This window comes from Glycine max, chromosome 9 (assembly GCF_000004515.6).
Source record: "Glycine max cultivar Williams 82 chromosome 9, Glycine_max_v4.0, whole genome shotgun sequence".
NCBI lineage: Eukaryota > Viridiplantae > Streptophyta > Magnoliopsida > Fabales > Fabaceae > Glycine > Glycine max.
In genome coordinates this window covers 2,985,393-3,002,924 of record NC_038245.2, presented here as the reverse complement: position 1 = coordinate 3,002,924, position 17,532 = coordinate 2,985,393, and the positions used below count along the sequence as shown (strand labels likewise).

General features: G+C 33.5%; 1 protein-coding gene across 2 annotated transcripts; it reads left to right on the top strand.

Annotated features, from left to right (window-relative positions):
• The first annotated feature begins 862 nt into the window (after window positions 1-862).
• On the top strand, window positions 863-11,493 carry ALDH22A2 (aldehyde dehydrogenase 22A2). 2 transcript variants are annotated; one of them, XM_003534767.5, is made up of 14 exons: window positions 863-1,261; window positions 1,343-1,386; window positions 1,704-1,808; window positions 3,162-3,289; window positions 3,519-3,641; window positions 4,016-4,169; window positions 4,399-4,502; window positions 4,584-4,662; window positions 5,252-5,347; window positions 5,454-5,591; window positions 9,661-9,876; window positions 10,182-10,373; window positions 10,861-11,004; window positions 11,093-11,493. In XM_003534767.5, the coding sequence occupies exons 1-14, from the start codon at window positions 1,150-1,152 to the stop codon at window positions 11,249-11,251; spliced, it is 1,794 nt and encodes a 597-aa protein (XP_003534815.1). In that variant the 5' UTR covers window positions 863-1,149; the 3' UTR covers window positions 11,252-11,493. The 2 variants fall into 2 exon arrangements, with proteins under 2 accessions (XP_003534815.1, XP_006586893.1); XM_006586830.3 differs by lacking the exons at window positions 5,252-5,347; window positions 5,454-5,591 and having other exon boundaries at window positions 872-1,261.
• The last annotated feature ends 6,039 nt before the right edge of the window (window positions 11,494-17,532 follow it).

Here is a 17,532-nt window from a genome sequence, read left to right as displayed (position 1 = left end):
TGAGATTTATAATTTTTCTCTTTTCATTTAAATATTTTTATAATTAATTAATTAATGTGTTAGTATTTTTATTCCATTCTTATAAGAGAAATAATATATTTATTTTTTATAACATTTATTGTAAAATAGTAAACGATATTTGGGTTGAAAATAATTAATTTTTTTAGCCATTTTTATGAAATGAATGTCGAGATTTATATTGTTTTTATTGATAAAAGTGAGTTTTAACTTATAATTAAAGTAAATTATACTCATTCCTCCTTAAATTAGTGTTTATTATAGTTATATTCTTTCTTTAAAATTATATTTTTTTTCTCTCCTGGTTGATGAACAATCACTCCTTTCAATGCAAGTTTGCTATCGGTCCAAATTCACATATGAAAACACAGATAACTCGTTCCTTACCTTTCTCGTCAACTTCGTCACCTTTTCACCAATCACAATAACTTCATTGTCCTTGCCTCCTCTATCGTCCTCTATGGTCTCTTCTAAATATTGTGATGACTTCACCAATAACAAGTGATCTCCCTACATGTCACATGCAGTTATCAAGCTCAACAACCTGCTTCACCTCTAGGACAACGCATTGCAACTCAACCGTTGTTTCGTCAAATATAATAATATCACATTCTTTGAGGTCGAAGATGTGACAGCGACATCATTAGATCTTCACTTCTTTCTCCTTTTTCTGATTATTATTTATAATATTAGTGAATTAGGAGATCAAATCTTATGTATGATGAAAAAAAAAAGTAGATTGAATGCAACAAGTATTATGCTCCGTGTAAGTATAATTTGCTCTTATAATTAATTATACTTTATGAGTAAATGTTTGGGGACAAATCTTGTATGTACGAAAATATTTTTCCTATTACTTGTATGTACAAATCTTGTATCTTGTATGAACTAAATCAACTTGTAAGTTAATTAAAAGAGTACTTAGTGACGGAGTTAGTACAAGTACAACACTAACAACAGTATCAAACGCACAGTTTCTTCTTTCATCGCCTGAAGGTTCCCAGATTCTTTCACTGTCTTCACTCTTCAACCATTGTCCTCAAAAGAACAATCGAAACTCCGCGGAAGCTTCTGGAAACCCTACCGAGGCAATTTTCTCGCTCACTCTGAATCTGCTGCGAACTTCTTCCAATGGCGTTTTGGTGGCCATTGCTCGTTCTGGCACTCGCTTTCGCCATCTGCAAGTTCCTTCTCATTCTCATTCCTCCCAAGGTTCCTTCCATCGACGTCGACGCTTCGGATGGTACTCTGCCTCACTCAATCTCTATCGCTCGTAAATTTGTTGCCACGCTGAAAATGTGATGTAGATTTTTTACTGTCACAGTGTTGGACGATGGCAGCCAGGCGCAGGAGAACAGCTTCATATACGTGAGTGAGTGCTATGCACCTGCAATTTTGAATTTTATAAATCGCTGTGTAGTGATTAGTGACTTATTTTTTTATCGGTTTTATGCTTTTGTGTTTTGCTTGATCGGTGTGATTTGTTTTTATATGTGGAATTTAAAATTCAAATACGGATTAATTGCAAATGCATGTGGTTCGGAGTTGTTGTAGTTTAGGGGTTAACTTGTTCACGACATGGCACTTTGAATGCAATGATTTGGAGTTGGAGGTTTGTGATTTTTTTTTTCCTGTTCTGGAGAGTATGGCTGATTCGGTCTCATTGATGATTGATTCGTAATCAGGTGCCTCCAAGGGGAACGGCGCAGCAATCGAGCGGGAAAGTTCAGTGCTATGAGCCTGCTACCATGAAATATTTGGGATATGTTCCTGCATTGACGCCGGATGAGGTCTGTGAGCCTGTGCTTCTAAGGAAACTGATCGTTTGATGCATGCTTTTAGTATCTAGTTTGAGCAACATTTGTTTTAAGATGCAATTTTTTTTTCTCTTGGTAATTAGTGTTTGGGCAACATCCCTCCCCCATACCTTCGCATAGCGAAGAGCCTCTGGGCAATGGGGTACGAAGTTTTTTTAATTAGTGTTTGGAAATTTTGATATTTAAGGATACGATACTTGAAAATTTTTGTGGCTGAAGAAAAATACCATAGTGTTTATAAGGTAGCATTGGTTGTCAGAAAATATGCTAGTTGTGCTGAAGTTGACATGTCATTAGCTTCTAGCTAAACTTTTATGTTAAAGCTTCATTTTTGCATTTTACATACTTGTCTATGTTGAAATGCAAATTCAATGGAATTTTATTCAAGCTGTATGTTTTTTGATGTTAAATATGGAAATTCCTTTTTTCCAATGTTGACTACCTTTTGGTTTTCATCCATTTATTATTTTTCGTCGTATGAATGTGTATTATGCCCGTGCCTAGCTTAATTAAAGTCCTCCTGGCACTCTTAATGATCCATGTGGGGGTCCAAGTGACAGTTACGGGTGGAAGTAAGCCGAGTCGAGCAAAACCTAGCACAAACTCGGTGCAATGAATTCCTTTTCTTGGTTCATTCCTTGCTCATTGGCTGCTTCAGTTTGATCCTTTACTTTATACTTAATAAATTTTTTCTTTAATTTTTATGGACTTCAGTCGAAAAAAAAATTGAAATTGCTACATCCTCACACACAAACACACACGCACACAAGTTAGTCAGAATTGCACCAAACAACCCTATGACCCACCAATTTAATGCTACCTTTTGATCCCTTGCACACCGAAGATCATTTATTTTGACGGGATTGCGTAGGATCACTGGGGAAACTTGTAAAAATACTGGAATTGGTGATTTTCCATGAGTTAGGAACCTGGCGTGCTGACAGGTTAGCACTTAGCAACCTGTGTCATAAGTCGATGATTTTATACCAAATCTGAGTTCATTGTCCTCTCTCTGATTCTCTCTCAACCGAACTCTTTCAATCTCCGTCCTCTCTCAGTCTGTCAGTCTCTGCTCTTCGTCATCTCCTACACCTGCAGTCTAAGCCTTTGTTCTTCGTCGTTATTTGTGAAACAGTGAAACTTGAGTGAAAAGCCACTCGGTTAGGATCTCATCTCTAGAAGCACTTACAAAGCCACAAAGAAGGATTATTTGATTTACAAGAACAAGTTATTGCTAAGTGTTTAAAATATTGGTTGTCATGCCAGTTTGACTAGATTAACAAGTATGGCAAGAATTAACTAAAACTATGATGCATGCATGAATAGGCCAGGGAGCAAGTGGAAAAAGTACGGAAGGCACAAAAAATGTGGGCGAAGACAAGCTTCAAGAAAAGGCGCCAGTTTTTACGTATACTTTTGAAGTATATAATTAAACATCAAGCACTTATATGCGAGTAAGAGCAGTTCTTCTCCGTGGTCATTGAAGGAAGATTTAAGTGTTGGTATTTTTTGTTAACTTACATAATGTTGCTCTGATGATATTCTGGGAAGAATGTTAACGACTTCTGTTTTTAGTTATCCTATTGTTCTTTTCATTAGCCTAAAATATATATGAATTATACTTATTGCATGAGAATATTTATAACTTTCTTGAGTATATTCTAATTTGTGTGCCTTTACCAGAATATCTTCACGCGATACTGGAAAGACAATGGTGGATGCCTCTTTAGGAGAAATAATGACAACATGTGAGAAGATAAATTGGCTACTGTCGGAGGGTGAGCAGTGCCTAAAGCCTGAGTACCGGTATACACCTTAAACTTTTTTTTTATAAATTTAGACCTAAAAACTAGTAGATGTAGATCTATACATATCTTTTTTCTTATAAGTGGGTACACCATAACCCCCCTCCGCCCAACCCCAGTAATTGACACTTCCTCTCTGCTTAAAGGGACTGGTAAATCATCTGTCTCGGCTTATTTTATTTTTTAATATATTTTAGGTTCTTTCTCTGAAATTGTAAAGTTTTAAATTTTTTGCATATATTCCACCAATTGTTTTACAAAAAAAAGAGGTGTTACCTTTCAAATATACTTAAATGACTTTTTATGGTAATTTTTTTTTCTAAATGCTCATTCATGACTACTTTTATGTTTTGTGATAATTAAAAAAATTTACAGATCCTCTGGAAGAGCTATGCTTCATAAGAGAGCCAAAGTAGAATTTCACCCCCTTGGTGTTATCGGTGCCATTGTGTCGTGGAACTATCCTTTCCACAATATTTTTAACCCTATGTTGGCAGCAGTTTTTTCTGGAAATGGCGTTGTGATTAAGGTATAAAATGACTTAATATCTGCTATCTACCTATCTAAAATGGTTCATTCCTTGAATGCATTACATCTTTTTAAGAATAAACATTGTTGACTGATATGCTTTCACGGTGATTATATAACTTTCATTGACAAACTTATATTGAAACTGAGACTCTGCATAGGTCCACTTACAAGTTACTATAACATATATTATTTCAATTTGACAGAAATTCGTGTGATTCTGGTTGTAGATTTCGGAACATGCTAGTTGGTCTGGATGCTTTTACTTCAGAATCATCCAATCAGCCCTTGCTGCCATAGGAGCTCCGGAGGACCTTGTTGAGGTGATAACAGGGTATAGCCTTATTTTGTGCCCTTCTTCCCCTGGTTTCCGTCACATCTGCATCTATAGCCTTAATTGGACTTTTCTTACCAGGTTTGCTGAAACAGGAGAAGCACTGGTATCTTCTGCTGACAAAGTCATTTTTGTTGGATCCCCTGGGGTTGGCAAGATGGTATGATTCCTTTGGCCTATCAAATTGCTCCTTCTTGTCCTTCATTTCTAAATTGTATTCTCTAACAATAATAATTTTGTTTCCAATTCTGCAAAATATGGTTCTGAATGTGTTATGCATGGTTGATGTTTAATAAAGAAATTCTAGAGAGTACTCAGTCAATCTTTAACTGAGATGTATTTGAATCTTAAGCCTGATCTGTAGCCAGAAAAAAAAAAAAGGAAAGAACAAGAAAGTAACCTCAAAGGTTGTTGTAGTAGAGTGATGCACTGGCAGATCTACATTGTGGCCAGGGTGTGCAAGTGCACCCCCCTCATTTTAAAAAAATCACAAATAAAAGTTTTTTTTCACATAAAATTACAAGTAAAATCTTATATTTTTTAATTTGAACCCATTGATTTAATCTATTTAATCTATATTTATATATTTGAACCCATTGATTTTAGTTTTATAATTTGCCCCCACTAACTCTGGATCCTGAGTCTGCCACTAGATGTCTTGGAAGCCGAATGAATGCTGGGGATAGTATCCACCTTTTAATACAGTAAGATGTCTGTGTTCTAATGATATGCTGCATTCTTTTATACAGATAATGAGCAATGCTGCCGAGACACTTATCCCAGTTACACTAGAGCTTGGTGGAAAAGATGCATTTATTGTTTGTGAAGATGTAGATGTGGATCTTGTATGAATCCCTTCCAACATTTGGCTAACAAATGTTAACCTTGCAACTTAATGAAATACTCATTCTTGAAGCCCATAGTTTTAACTGGCTGATTTGCTGAATATAGGTTGCTCAAATTGCTGTCAGGGCTGCTCTTCAGTCAAGTGGGCAGAACTGTGCTGGGGCTGAGAGGTTTTATGTCCACAGGAAAATTTATGCATCCTTTGTCAGTAAAGTTACCAAAATTATAAAATCCATTACAGCTGTAAATGCCCCTTTAAAACATTTCATTGGTAAAAATTCTTAATCCTGCATCTTTCTTTTTAAGCCAACATGAGCTTTTTAATAACACGTGCTTGCACTTAATTGTTACAGCATTGCTATTTCAGTAATCTATCAGCTTGTCTTTACATCTGTTCTAGTCTTGTATTCTGAGACCTTGATCAGAATAAGTATTTGTGACAAAAAAAATTAGCGATAAACCCCAATTGTGGAGATGAGAATGACCCACAAAACCAGAAGCAAATGATAGAACCCTGCAGAACTTAGAGGGTCTGCACCTCCCTTCCCCGAAGCCCCAAAACTTACACAATGACTGCTTGCGTCCCTCCTATCCCCCGTTCCCTTTTATCTTTGTCTCAAATTGACTCCCCCACCTGCATACTTGCCATGTTGCCAAGGTTGTTACAACTCAAATCCTTGTTCTGCCCCTTACTGATATTTCCCACACGGTGAGTACCCAACAGATGTTCATATGATATGATTCATGATATAACCTTGTCCTTTTATTTGTCGATTTTTTCCTTTCCTCTTTTCATTTTCCTCCCTTTTAGCCCTAAGGAAGCATGAGCTATATAAATATTTTCAGAGTTAAATTATACACAGATAAATGTGCATTTGTATATCTTTAAAACTCTTTAAATTTTAACCAAAAAAAAAAAAAAAAAACTCATTCTAGTCTATCAAAGCCCTTGGCCATCAAGTCTAAGAAAAAGTTAAATACCAGTCTATCAAAGCCCTTGGTCACCTTCATTGAAAAAGACAGCTTCTAAAACCGGTTCATCAAGAGATAAATGGGCTATTTCAAGGATTCCATTCTCATCAAGTGAAAACCTATCTCTTGCAATATCCCACATTCTTGTTTGAGGAATTTCTTGAAGTGAGGCGAAGATTGCTATGAACATATACAAGATCCTCCGTTCTTTTATGTGTCATCTTATTTCTTTTCAAACTATGTATGAAATTTTAGGTGCTCCAAATCCTTTCACAACAAGAAGATGAAGATGGTTGCCCAAGTAGCTCACCATGAACAAGCCACCAAGATTTTGTATCCAATTCACCTTTGTCCCTTAAAGGAGTCAACATCATGAAAGCCTTCTCTTCCACCAAAAAAATTTGCAAACTCCAAATTGGCTTGTCTCCTTACATCCACATCATCAAAGTATCTTCTAAAGCATTTCTTCCTTTCATCAGTAAGTTCCACACCTTGATGTGAGGGAACTCTTGATGGATCTTCACTTAACCATTCATGACTGTAATATCTACAACATTAAAAAAAAAATATAAACATAAATTAATATAATCCACAAAGAAATGCATGTAAAAAAATATAATCATAAATTAATTTAGGATATAAAGTATTACCTTGGGTTTAAAGAATGTGCTAGGCAATGAAGAGGTGTGCTACTCTTAGTCCAATGGTCCATTAATATTTTGTGCACTACGTCATAAAAGGATGATTGTTCATTTTCTGTCTTTCTTTCTTGTCGATATATGACTTGTCTCACCTTTTCAATCATTGAATCCCACATTTCATATACCAAGTGTAGAACAACCATATCAATATCTATCTTTCTAAGAACATAAATAGGAGCAGTGAAAGAAAGTATGTAATCAACCTTGTCCCACCAAATATCATCCAACAAAGTTTCTTCCATTTTTTTTTTGCCTTTCCAACATCATTGTCGAGTAGACTATTCAGGACTAATAACCATCTTTTGGAGTTCTTCTTTCAAACTTCTAAACCTCTTGAGCATCACAACAGTTGAAGCAAATCTTGTAGGAGCAACAGAAAGCAACTTCAATGAGTTGAAGTTGTTGTACAATGATAATCTCATAGAGTGTCCCATGATAAAAAATTTAATCAAATTAGCATCGCCTGCAATTTATGTGATCCAAGAACATTGTTCATAAGTAACATTGTTTTTCTTAGCATCCTTGGCTGCACAAATATTTTTCAATGCAAGTTCAAGGTGTGCGCAGCACAAGGAGTCCAATAGATGACAGGAAACTCATTCTCTATGATCATACATGCTGCCTTACATACAACTGCATTATTAGTCACAATTTGTACCACATTTGATGACCCAACCTCCATAATTGAATCTTTGATGTGTTGAGCAATAAAATCCTTGTCCTTTATATCACCAAAGCAATTTACCGCCTTTAAGAACATTGGTCCACTCTCAGTGACAGCCATGAAGTTGATAAGAGGGCTTCTTTGGGGATCACTCCACCCATCATTAACAGTGGTCACACCTTTCTGATTCCATGAATTTCTTATCGGTTGCAAAAGGTTCACCACATGTCTTCTCTTTGTTGTAAGAAAGGTAGTTCTCAACTTATTGTAACCTAGAGGCTTATATCCACTGAGATTAGGAGTATTGGCAGCATAAGACAATGCCTCCCTATAATAAGGATTCCTTGCTAAATGAAATGGTAGCCCTGAAGAGAAAAACATCCTTGCAATTCTGGCATCAAGATCATCTTTGCCTTGCAAATTGAAACCTTTTTCTAAAGGACCTAGGACTTTTGGAGGAGCACCATCTTGTTTCTGTTTTCCTTCCCCAGGTAGAGAGACACATTTTTTCTTTGAACTTTGTATCTTCAAAGTTGCTTCATTGTCCAGTTTTTTTAATTCGATAATTTTTGGAGGAGTCACCTTTGAACAAGGTCGAACTGCTTCTCTCAAGATTTTCAGCAGGTGAGCCCTTACTCGGGTGTAAGACCCAATGAATGAGATTTCACACAAATTGCATTTGATCATGGCATTTCCCCCGCCAGGAGTCTTTCTTAACTTCGTGACATATCTCCATAGGGGTTTGATTTGATCCTCTTGTTCCATTGCTTCATTAGCACTACTCATCTCTACAATAAAAAAATGGATATAATAAGAATTAAGCAAAATAAAACATTGAACAAAACCTATATATGTATGAACGAGCACATGACCAGTTAGGGAAAAAAAGGGAAAACTTTGATTAAATAGAGACAAAATAGAAAGTCCATAGTCACTTTCTCTGTTTTATGATCAGCCAAACAAAGAATTTTATTTATAACAAACCCACAATGCAGCCAGAGAAACAGCCAAACAGGGAGTGTCAAACCCAGAAACCCAGAATTTTATATTATGAAACAAGAAAAATAAAACATAGAAAAGAGAAACAGGGGAGCAACAGAAAAATAAAACGTAGAAAAGAGAAACAACAGTGCAACAGAAAAATAAAACGTAGAAAAGAGAGAAATAGGGGAGTTACCTCGTGTTCTTCGCACTGCAATGGAGGTCCAGCAAGGTCTGAGCGCAGCGATGGCGTGCTCTGCGTGCAGCGACAGAGGTCCGGTGTGGTCTGAGCGCGGCGGTCTGCGTGTAGCAATGACATGCTATGCACGTGGCGCAGAGGTCCGACAATGCTGTTTGGTTTGCTTGCAGAGCAGGAAACGTGAAAGATAAGAAGGTTCATTTCGTGCGTGAGAACTGAGGCAGTTCATTCTCTTTTGTAAATGTTTTTCTTTAATTTTTTTTAAAAAATAATAAAAAATCAGTGACATGTCTGCGTCCGGATGGTGGGCCGTGTCCAATTGCGCGTGTCCAACGAACTCAGATGCACCTGACACCGCGTTGCACGCGAGTCGTGTCTGAATCTGTATCCGGTGCGATTCCGATGAGGGGCACGCCCTTGCGCGGTCGCATCCGTGCTTCGTAGTTGATATTTAAGTAACTTGCTGGTCAACTAGCAAATTGATAGAACTTACTCAATTTATTCATTTAGATGTGAACAAATTACTATTGGCATCCTCCAATTTCATTCTGAAATAATAGTTTTTTTTTATAAAAAAAAGCACAGGGAATCTGGATTCATGACTCATATAGATAGGGGAAGGAGTGAAAGGGTCATGAACTTGGATAAATCCCACACATTGCATTAACATTGAAGATTGGGAACTGCTATACTATCAACACTTTTTCACTGATTATTGGAGAACATGCATCTGCCTCAGAAATATTTAGTATTAAGCATTCCATTTTAAGCTTTCCAGTTAATGGTTTCTTTCAGGGCCCACCTCTTGCTGGAAAGTATGATATGGGAGCTTTATGTATGCATGCACATTCTGAAATGCTTGAAGCCCTTATAAATGATGCTTTAGACAAAGGAGCTGAAATTATTGCACGTGGAAGTTTTGGACCTATAGGTGAAGATGCAGTTGATCAATATTTTCCCCCTACAGTGATTGTGAATGTGAATCACTCAATGAGATTGATGCAAGAAGAGGTAGAAAAACTTGCTGTTTTCTCTGCCATAGGCATTGCCATTTTTTTTTTCCTTTTCCATCTGTCAAGCGTTGCACTGATCAGCCATATTGTCCATATCTATGTAACATTGTAACTAAAATACATATCGTTTCATGTCTTGACTAAAAGCATTGGATATCTTTAAATACGGATAATTGTGTCTCCTCATCTCATGTTATATATGTCCTGCAACTATGCATTTATATTCAAGAATATATTTCTATATATCTTTTGTGCTTCATAAACTGCTTACTTGATTCATTTGTATATTTTAATGACTTCTAGGCATTTGGACCAATCATGCCAATAATGAAATTTAGCTCTGATGAAGAGGTTGTCAGGCTTGCAAATGACTCAAAATATGGGCTTGGGTGTAACGTTTTCTCAGGCAGTCAGAGCCGTGCTAGAGAGATAGCTTCCCAGATACATTGTGGGCTTGCTGCAGTTAATGATTTTGCATCAACATACATGTGTCAGGTAAATTTATTTTACTATTTATCTTCATCTCTCTATCAACATACATGTGATATGAACTGTGCTATGTTGATCACATTCAGCTGCTAGAGAGAGATTTTTGAAATATTAGTAGGTGCACCTGAGTAAGGAGTTTCTGATTAGAAAGTTCGTCAAAGAAAAAATTGAAATGGGGGTCTTTGCCAATTTGGCTATGGAACCAACTATTCGCTTATTCATGAAAAAACACAATTTCCTTAATCCTTTCTGTTTATAATTTACTATAACATCTACTTTGCCACAAAATAACGTATTTAGGAAAGATCTTCTGATTCAAGTGACAATATATGAATGTTATATGAGAAGAGTTCAATTATTTTGTTTTTTTCGGCTATTATAATTATGTAGTTCTTTAGCCAAATATGGCCGGGATATGTTTACTACTCAACCTAGGTCACAATTTTAGTTTCCACTGAATTAAAGTTGCATTGTGAATTTTCCACTATTCCAGTCCCTTCCATTTGGGGGCGTGAAAAACAGTGGATTTGGACGATTCGGTGGTGTTGAGGGTTTGCGAGCCTGCTGCCTTGTAAAATCTGTTGTTGAAGATAGATGGTGGCCATTCATCAAAACCGTGATACCGAAGCCTATTCAGGTTAGTCTGGAAAACCTTTCATAATTGTAAATCATTTTACTTCACTTCAAGTTGAAAGATACTGAGATGTGTTTTTCCTCTGCCCTAGTATCCTGTAGCTGAAAATGGATTTGAGTTCCAGGAGTCGCTTGTTGAAGCACTATACGGGCTCAGCGTGTGGGACCGTTTGCAAGCATTGGTTAACGTGCTGAAAATGCTTACTGAGCAGAACTCTACAAGTGGCAGCAGAAAAAAGAAAAATGACTAATCATGTCAGGACTGGTAACATTCCATATGGTTCATATTCATATCATCATCATGTTCAAATAATTGAGGGCCTTTCGGTTTGTCGTTTATCTCCCAAGAAGACTCCAACTCTAATTTGCAGTAGCCATTATTAACTCCTGCCATTTTTGCTTTGCTTATCGATGACAATCCTGGGCTACTTGTCTGATGAACGTTCATATGGATTTTATATCTTTATGGTAATGAACTTACAGCTAGAAATTAGCAACTTACAACTCTTTTTTTCTTAATTAAAAAAATGAATATAATATTTACTGATAAATTACCTTTATCCTCCCGTGGTATAGCTAAAAAACATTCCCATGTTATGATTTTGACATCTTACTCTCTTATGATCTGATTATCTGATTCATAAACACTTTGGGATTGTTTGATTACTGTATTTTTGTTTTTTTGTTTTTAGAACTATTTTACAACGTACTTGTTAAGAACTGTTTTTTAATGTAAAGAAAAAAGGAAAACTTTATAAGAACTATTTTTAATGTAAAGAAAAGAAATGTTTGAGAACATGAATTTGAAAAACCTTGTTTTATCTGGGGCATGAGTCTGTGGGACTTGGTGGCGAGGAGGAATGATGAGCATGGCTTGGGGCACTGTCCTACAAGTCTACAACGCCTAGGTGGGGGTGCTTTGCCAATGACTGGATTGACTGCTGGTTCTTGTGGTGCTCCACTCTCGACATTGTTGGATAAAAACAGTGACCCTGGTGAGGAATAGGGTTGTTGTTGAGTTCAATTGCACTGAGGAAAGTGAAGGGGGTGCAATTATAGTCTGGAAGAATGTTTGGGGATGATAAGTGTATGAGATTTATAATTTTTTTTCATTAATGAAATAACTCATTTACAACAATAAGTAAACCACATCTGAACTTCTTATCTGCGAAGTTATCTATAATTACTCTATATAAACAGAGGTTTTTCGTTGACAAAAAAAAGCAGAGAAGAGAAATACATTGAGCAAAGTTGAGTTTCTCGAGTCAGTTCTTACTAGGATTGAGTCATAGTGCTTCAACTTCAAGTTATGATATGTCTACGATTAAGAGTGCTACATAGCTTTCAACTTATATCTTTGTGAAATAGAAGGGTATGTTCCCTTTGTAGTTCTAGGAAAGGTTTTTCCTAAGTTGAGAGTGAGTTTACTCAAGTTTGTTGGTCTGACATTATATTTATTTTCTTTCATGATTTAATAGTTTTTAATAAATTTTAATTAATAACGAAGTGGGCTTGAAAAAGTGTATTCCTAACACTTCTTTTAATACATATTTAGATAGTCAATGTTTAGTTCATCACAAAAAAATTTAGATTTCAACTATTAATTGAACTAATCCATATTCACAAACGGTTATATTTTTGGCATGACAAATATATAAAAGAAGCTTTATTTTATTTACAATTTACCTCTTTTTTTTTGTTTTTTTTTTAAGATAACCTCTTCTTTATTTTAGAGCCGAGCCTTGGCACACATTGATATGGTTGTTACCGTGTAAGCTGCAAATATCAGGTTGACGATTTTGGAGTGATCTTATAAGTAATCTCTCGGAAGGATTCATTTGAATATCTAATGATTAGGTGAAGCAAGCAGAATATATAATAGAGTCAAGTGAAGTGAACTGAATTAATATGAAAAGGAATAAAATATCATTATCTTGCTTGGATATTTTTATGATAGAACAGAATGTGATTTTCATTCTACCATTTGGTAAGTCACTGCAATGAATGGGTTATAATTTTATATTATTCCTGTTAAAAAATGAGTATTCCTATTTTCATTTAAAATTTAAAATTTAAAATAATAAAAAAAAAACTACTGTAACAGCAATTTAATTTCTATATAAATTAAATTATATTAACCTTAAATATTGGTGCACTTGGATATAACATTAAATCCTTCTTAACAAATAATTTGCTTTTAAATTAATAATGAAATATTGTCGGTCACGTTGTGATGTCTGTATTATCCTTATCCATTACATAACCAGAAGCTGGGGTCATTGTGATAGCAATATAAAAATAAAAATAAAAAAGTATTGTTGACTACAGTCAAAAATTTAATCAAAGTTGGGTATGAAAATAAACTTACGATTCTGCCTTGAGAATGAAAATTTGAATACTGTACTTTTCTTAATGTATTAGATCGTTCAGAATACTGTGCTTTTCTGATATTTTCGCACAATATATACCTTATGAGTTTGAGTTTTACCGGTGATAAAGGAAAAGTAAAACCTGAGGATAATGTATTTCTAGGTTTAAAAGCAAAGTATATACATATCTACTATTTTCACATGTGTAAATCCAACAACCAGAAATGAATAAGGATAATTCATCACCATTTCAGAAGACCACAAACAACAGATATTCATATTTGGATCAACTCTTTGAAAACTACTCAAAACTTGTGCCAGAACATTCTTTATATTTTTGCATTACTTCAAAGGTGTGTATATCAGATAAGACTTTTTTTAAAAAAAAAAAAAAATACAAACTTTCACAATTCCAAGCTATATGCCTCACACCTTTCAGTTCTGATGAATTGCCCTTCAATATAGATCGTGTTTAAGCATGAAATATCAGCCTGAACGCTCAAGAACAAAAACAAGGGGTTGTTAAATGACGAAAATTGTCTATAACAATAATTATAATAATGAGTGTTTTTTCTTTAAAAAAAATGTTTTTAATTTGAAGAATGTTAAGGACACTCAATCATCATAGACTTATGGCCTTTTTTGTGTCTCTATTTTTTGGTATGTGGCATGGAAAACGTTTCTGCCCCATATTTTTTTATGTAAGTAGTTTACTGTACATCTTGTACAACCATGTGTAACTACTGACTCTTTTTTTTTTGTACATGGAAAAAAAAAAAACAAAGGAAAGAAGAGCTAATGCCTAATGTACTGCGCCCCTTTTCTGTCAGCAAGAACCAGCTGAGTTATGAAGGGGGGACAGCCATTAAACACTTGGAGATTACATTGCAAGGAGGAACCTGTTTTAGCAAGTTCATCCGCACACATGTTTCCTTCACGAAAGGTATGATTGAAGTGAAGGTCCCAATGGAGGAGCTTAAAGTCTTGAATCTTCTGTATGATTGAAGCATAAGGATGAAGTGAATTCCTTCCCTCTGAAATCAATTGTAAAGCCAATTTGGAGTCTGACTCACATTGAATATTCCTAAAGCCTTTATCCCAAGATAAATTCAAACCATGAAGAATAGCTAGTAGTTCAGCCTGCAGTGACGTAGCCGTACCACAAGAGCCATAGAAACCAGCATGCCAATCGCCAAAGGAGTCACGAATAATACCCCCAAACCCAGCATTTCCAGGGTTACCAATGGAGCTGCCATCAATGTTGAGTTTAAACCTAAATTTTGAAGAATAACTACTGACTTTGAATCAATATAGACACGTATTTGTATTTAAAAAAACAAAAATTCTCTCTCCTAATCTTGAATTGACATATCTATCAAATTTAATAATTTTTAATGAATTTTAGTTAATCACATAATAGTGTTAAAAAAGAAATTCTTCTCTTAATTGTATCTCACATTTCTTAAATTTGGGGAAACAATTGGTTGACACCTAAGGAGTGTAGACATCTAGAGTAAAAAGAATGAAAAATGAAAATATAAGTAATATAATATTATTAGTAAAATAATTTGATAACAGAAAACTTGTATGACATTAATCAAGGCTATGTTTGGATGGTGAGGGTCAGCCTAGTGTGCAAAAAAAAAGTGTTTGTTAATTACTAGTGTGTAAAATTCCTTTTTTTATTTATTAAATTCCATTCTTTCTTGAACTTCTATCTAATGAAATTTTATTAATTCAAGTAATAGAACATAAAATATGAATTCATTAGGGTTAGCCTAGTATAAAAAGTTTGGATAATTTGTGTAAATCTTACATTCAAACATTGTACAATAAAAAAATAATAATAATAAAATACAGATATATATACTCCAATTCGTCCCATTCCCACTAATCATCAAAACAAAGCCTAAGAATATATATTAGCTACACCTATCGTCTCCAACCCCCACTTGGTAGGAGCCATGAAGGTTAGGGTCTCCCTTTCCCTCTTGTTTTTTCTTATTATCACTTTTCTTAATTCTTCTTATTTTCAAAAAGAAATTAATAGCTTTACATGTACAATATGGTGGTTCTGGAAGGCACAAGTGTTTTTAGTTCGTATCCAATGGCAACATGCAGGATCTGTTTGTTGGAACAACAGCCAAGGGCCAAAATTACTTATTACCACGCTGAAACATGCCATACATTATAAAAGCAGCAGCTGGCGCAGAATGGAGAATTTTCTACCAAGATCTTCACTGGGAATTTCGATCAATAATTAAACTCCTTGTCAGAAATGATAAGCTCTTTTTCTTACCATAACAGAAATTTGAGAGATACATTGCTTTACTTAAAAAAACAAACTAGGAATCTGACAAATAATGACATTGCCATAACTCCATGTTTTACGGCATTTTGAAAGTTGCTTTCGATGACAATCTCTGTAGCAGGTGGTGTTGGAGGACGCAGAAATGATTAGTTAAGTGACTAAGTAAGAAGAAAAGCCAAAAAGGGGCGAATATTCACAGGGTAGAGCGCTGTTATTGAACTGCATTACACCGACAGTACCCTCACATAATCACGTGCTGTCTTCATTGGCTTTTTTACCGGCAATTTTATTTCCATTTCTTTCATACGGGATATTTTTTAAATTATTTTTTAAGATGAAGTAAGTGGTAATATGACTTATACTTTTTTATATTTACCATTTCAAAGTTTTAAGTTGTTAATTACTTTTTTTTTAAGTCATAAGATATTTTTTTTCATGCATTACGACTTTGAAGTTGTAATACTTTTTTTTCATTCTATTTTTATTTCTTTTGTTTGTATTTTTTTTTTATTTTTTTAAAATTGTAAATAATTTTATTTATTTAATTATTAAATAAATATTTTTAATTTTATTTATCATTAGTTTTATTTAAATTTTTTTTATCTATTTTCTTAATTTTTATTTAAAATATATCATATTTTTTAATATTATTTTATTTAATATATTTTGTATATTTAAAATTTAGATAATCTTTTAATAAATATTGTGTAAAATTGAAGGATATAAGTATAATAATTGTTCATACAAATAAGTATAAAATACAATTTCTATTTTTTAAGTTTTTCTTTAATTTGCATAACTCATTTTTTTTATTAATGTATTATGTTATTTTTAATTTAACAATTATTTTTATTACTAAATTATTAGATGTTGTTAATAGTAATTTCCTTTACACAAAATAAATAATATTATTTCATAAATTATAACTTATTATTAAAAAAAATTTAATATTTCAAATTTTAATTTTTAAATTTTAAGTATTTAAAATAAAATGAATATTCAAAAAAAAATATTAAATTTCATTAAGTTAATTTTTTATTTCATTTAAAAAAATAAAATTCAATAACATTATCAAAAAGATTATCTGAATTTTAAATATACAAAATATATTAAATAAAAAATATTAAAAAAATATAATATATTTTAAATAAAAAATATTAAAAAATATGTAACATATTAAATAAAATCATAAAAAATATACAACATATTAAATAAAACTAATAACAAATAAAATTAAAAATATTTATTTAATTATTAAATAAATAAAATTATTTACAATTTTTTAAAAATTAAAAATAAAACAAAATAAAATAAAAACAAAAGAAAAATTATAGCGTGAAAAAAAAAACATTACGACTTCAAATCATTACAACTTCAAAGTCTTAAAAGTAAAAACTAAATTAACCGTAAATAAAAAAAATTAAACTAAAGTAATAAAATTATTTATGATTTCAAGTTAAAAAAAATTATAAGTTGATCGTAACAGATATTATATATAATTTCTAATTCAGAAATCATAACATTTATTACTACTTGTCACTTTTAAAAATTAATTTATAAAACTTCCCATATGAAAAAAAAAACGAAAATAAATTGTCCCTGAATCGTAAAAAAGCCGTCTTCATTTTTATTTCAGTATTTGCCACCCCAATCATGCAAATAACAGGACTAGTAGCACTTTAACATATTTTAAGCACGCAATCACTATGGTTATATCAATGAATTGAATTGCACCCCGTCCCTTGGAGAATCTGCTTCTCTGGGGAAACTTTCTCCTAGGAAATTATTTTTCGAAAAATTTTATAGTGTTATTTATCCATAAATTAATCAATGATAAGAACTAACAAATGTG

Excerpts from the sequence above, each read along its gene's own strand:
- ALDH22A2 (XM_003534767.5), top strand. The coding sequence starts at position 1,150 with ATGGCGTTTTGGTGGCCATTGCTCGTTCTGGCACTCGCTTTCGCCATC. Across the intron at positions 1,262-1,342 it reads CGACGTCGACGCTTCGGATG|TGTTGGACGATGGCAGCCAG; the intron begins GTACTCTGCCTC and ends TTACTGTCACAG. Across the intron at positions 10,374-10,860 it reads CATCAACATACATGTGTCAG|TCCCTTCCATTTGGGGGCGT; the intron begins GTAAATTTATTT and ends CCACTATTCCAG.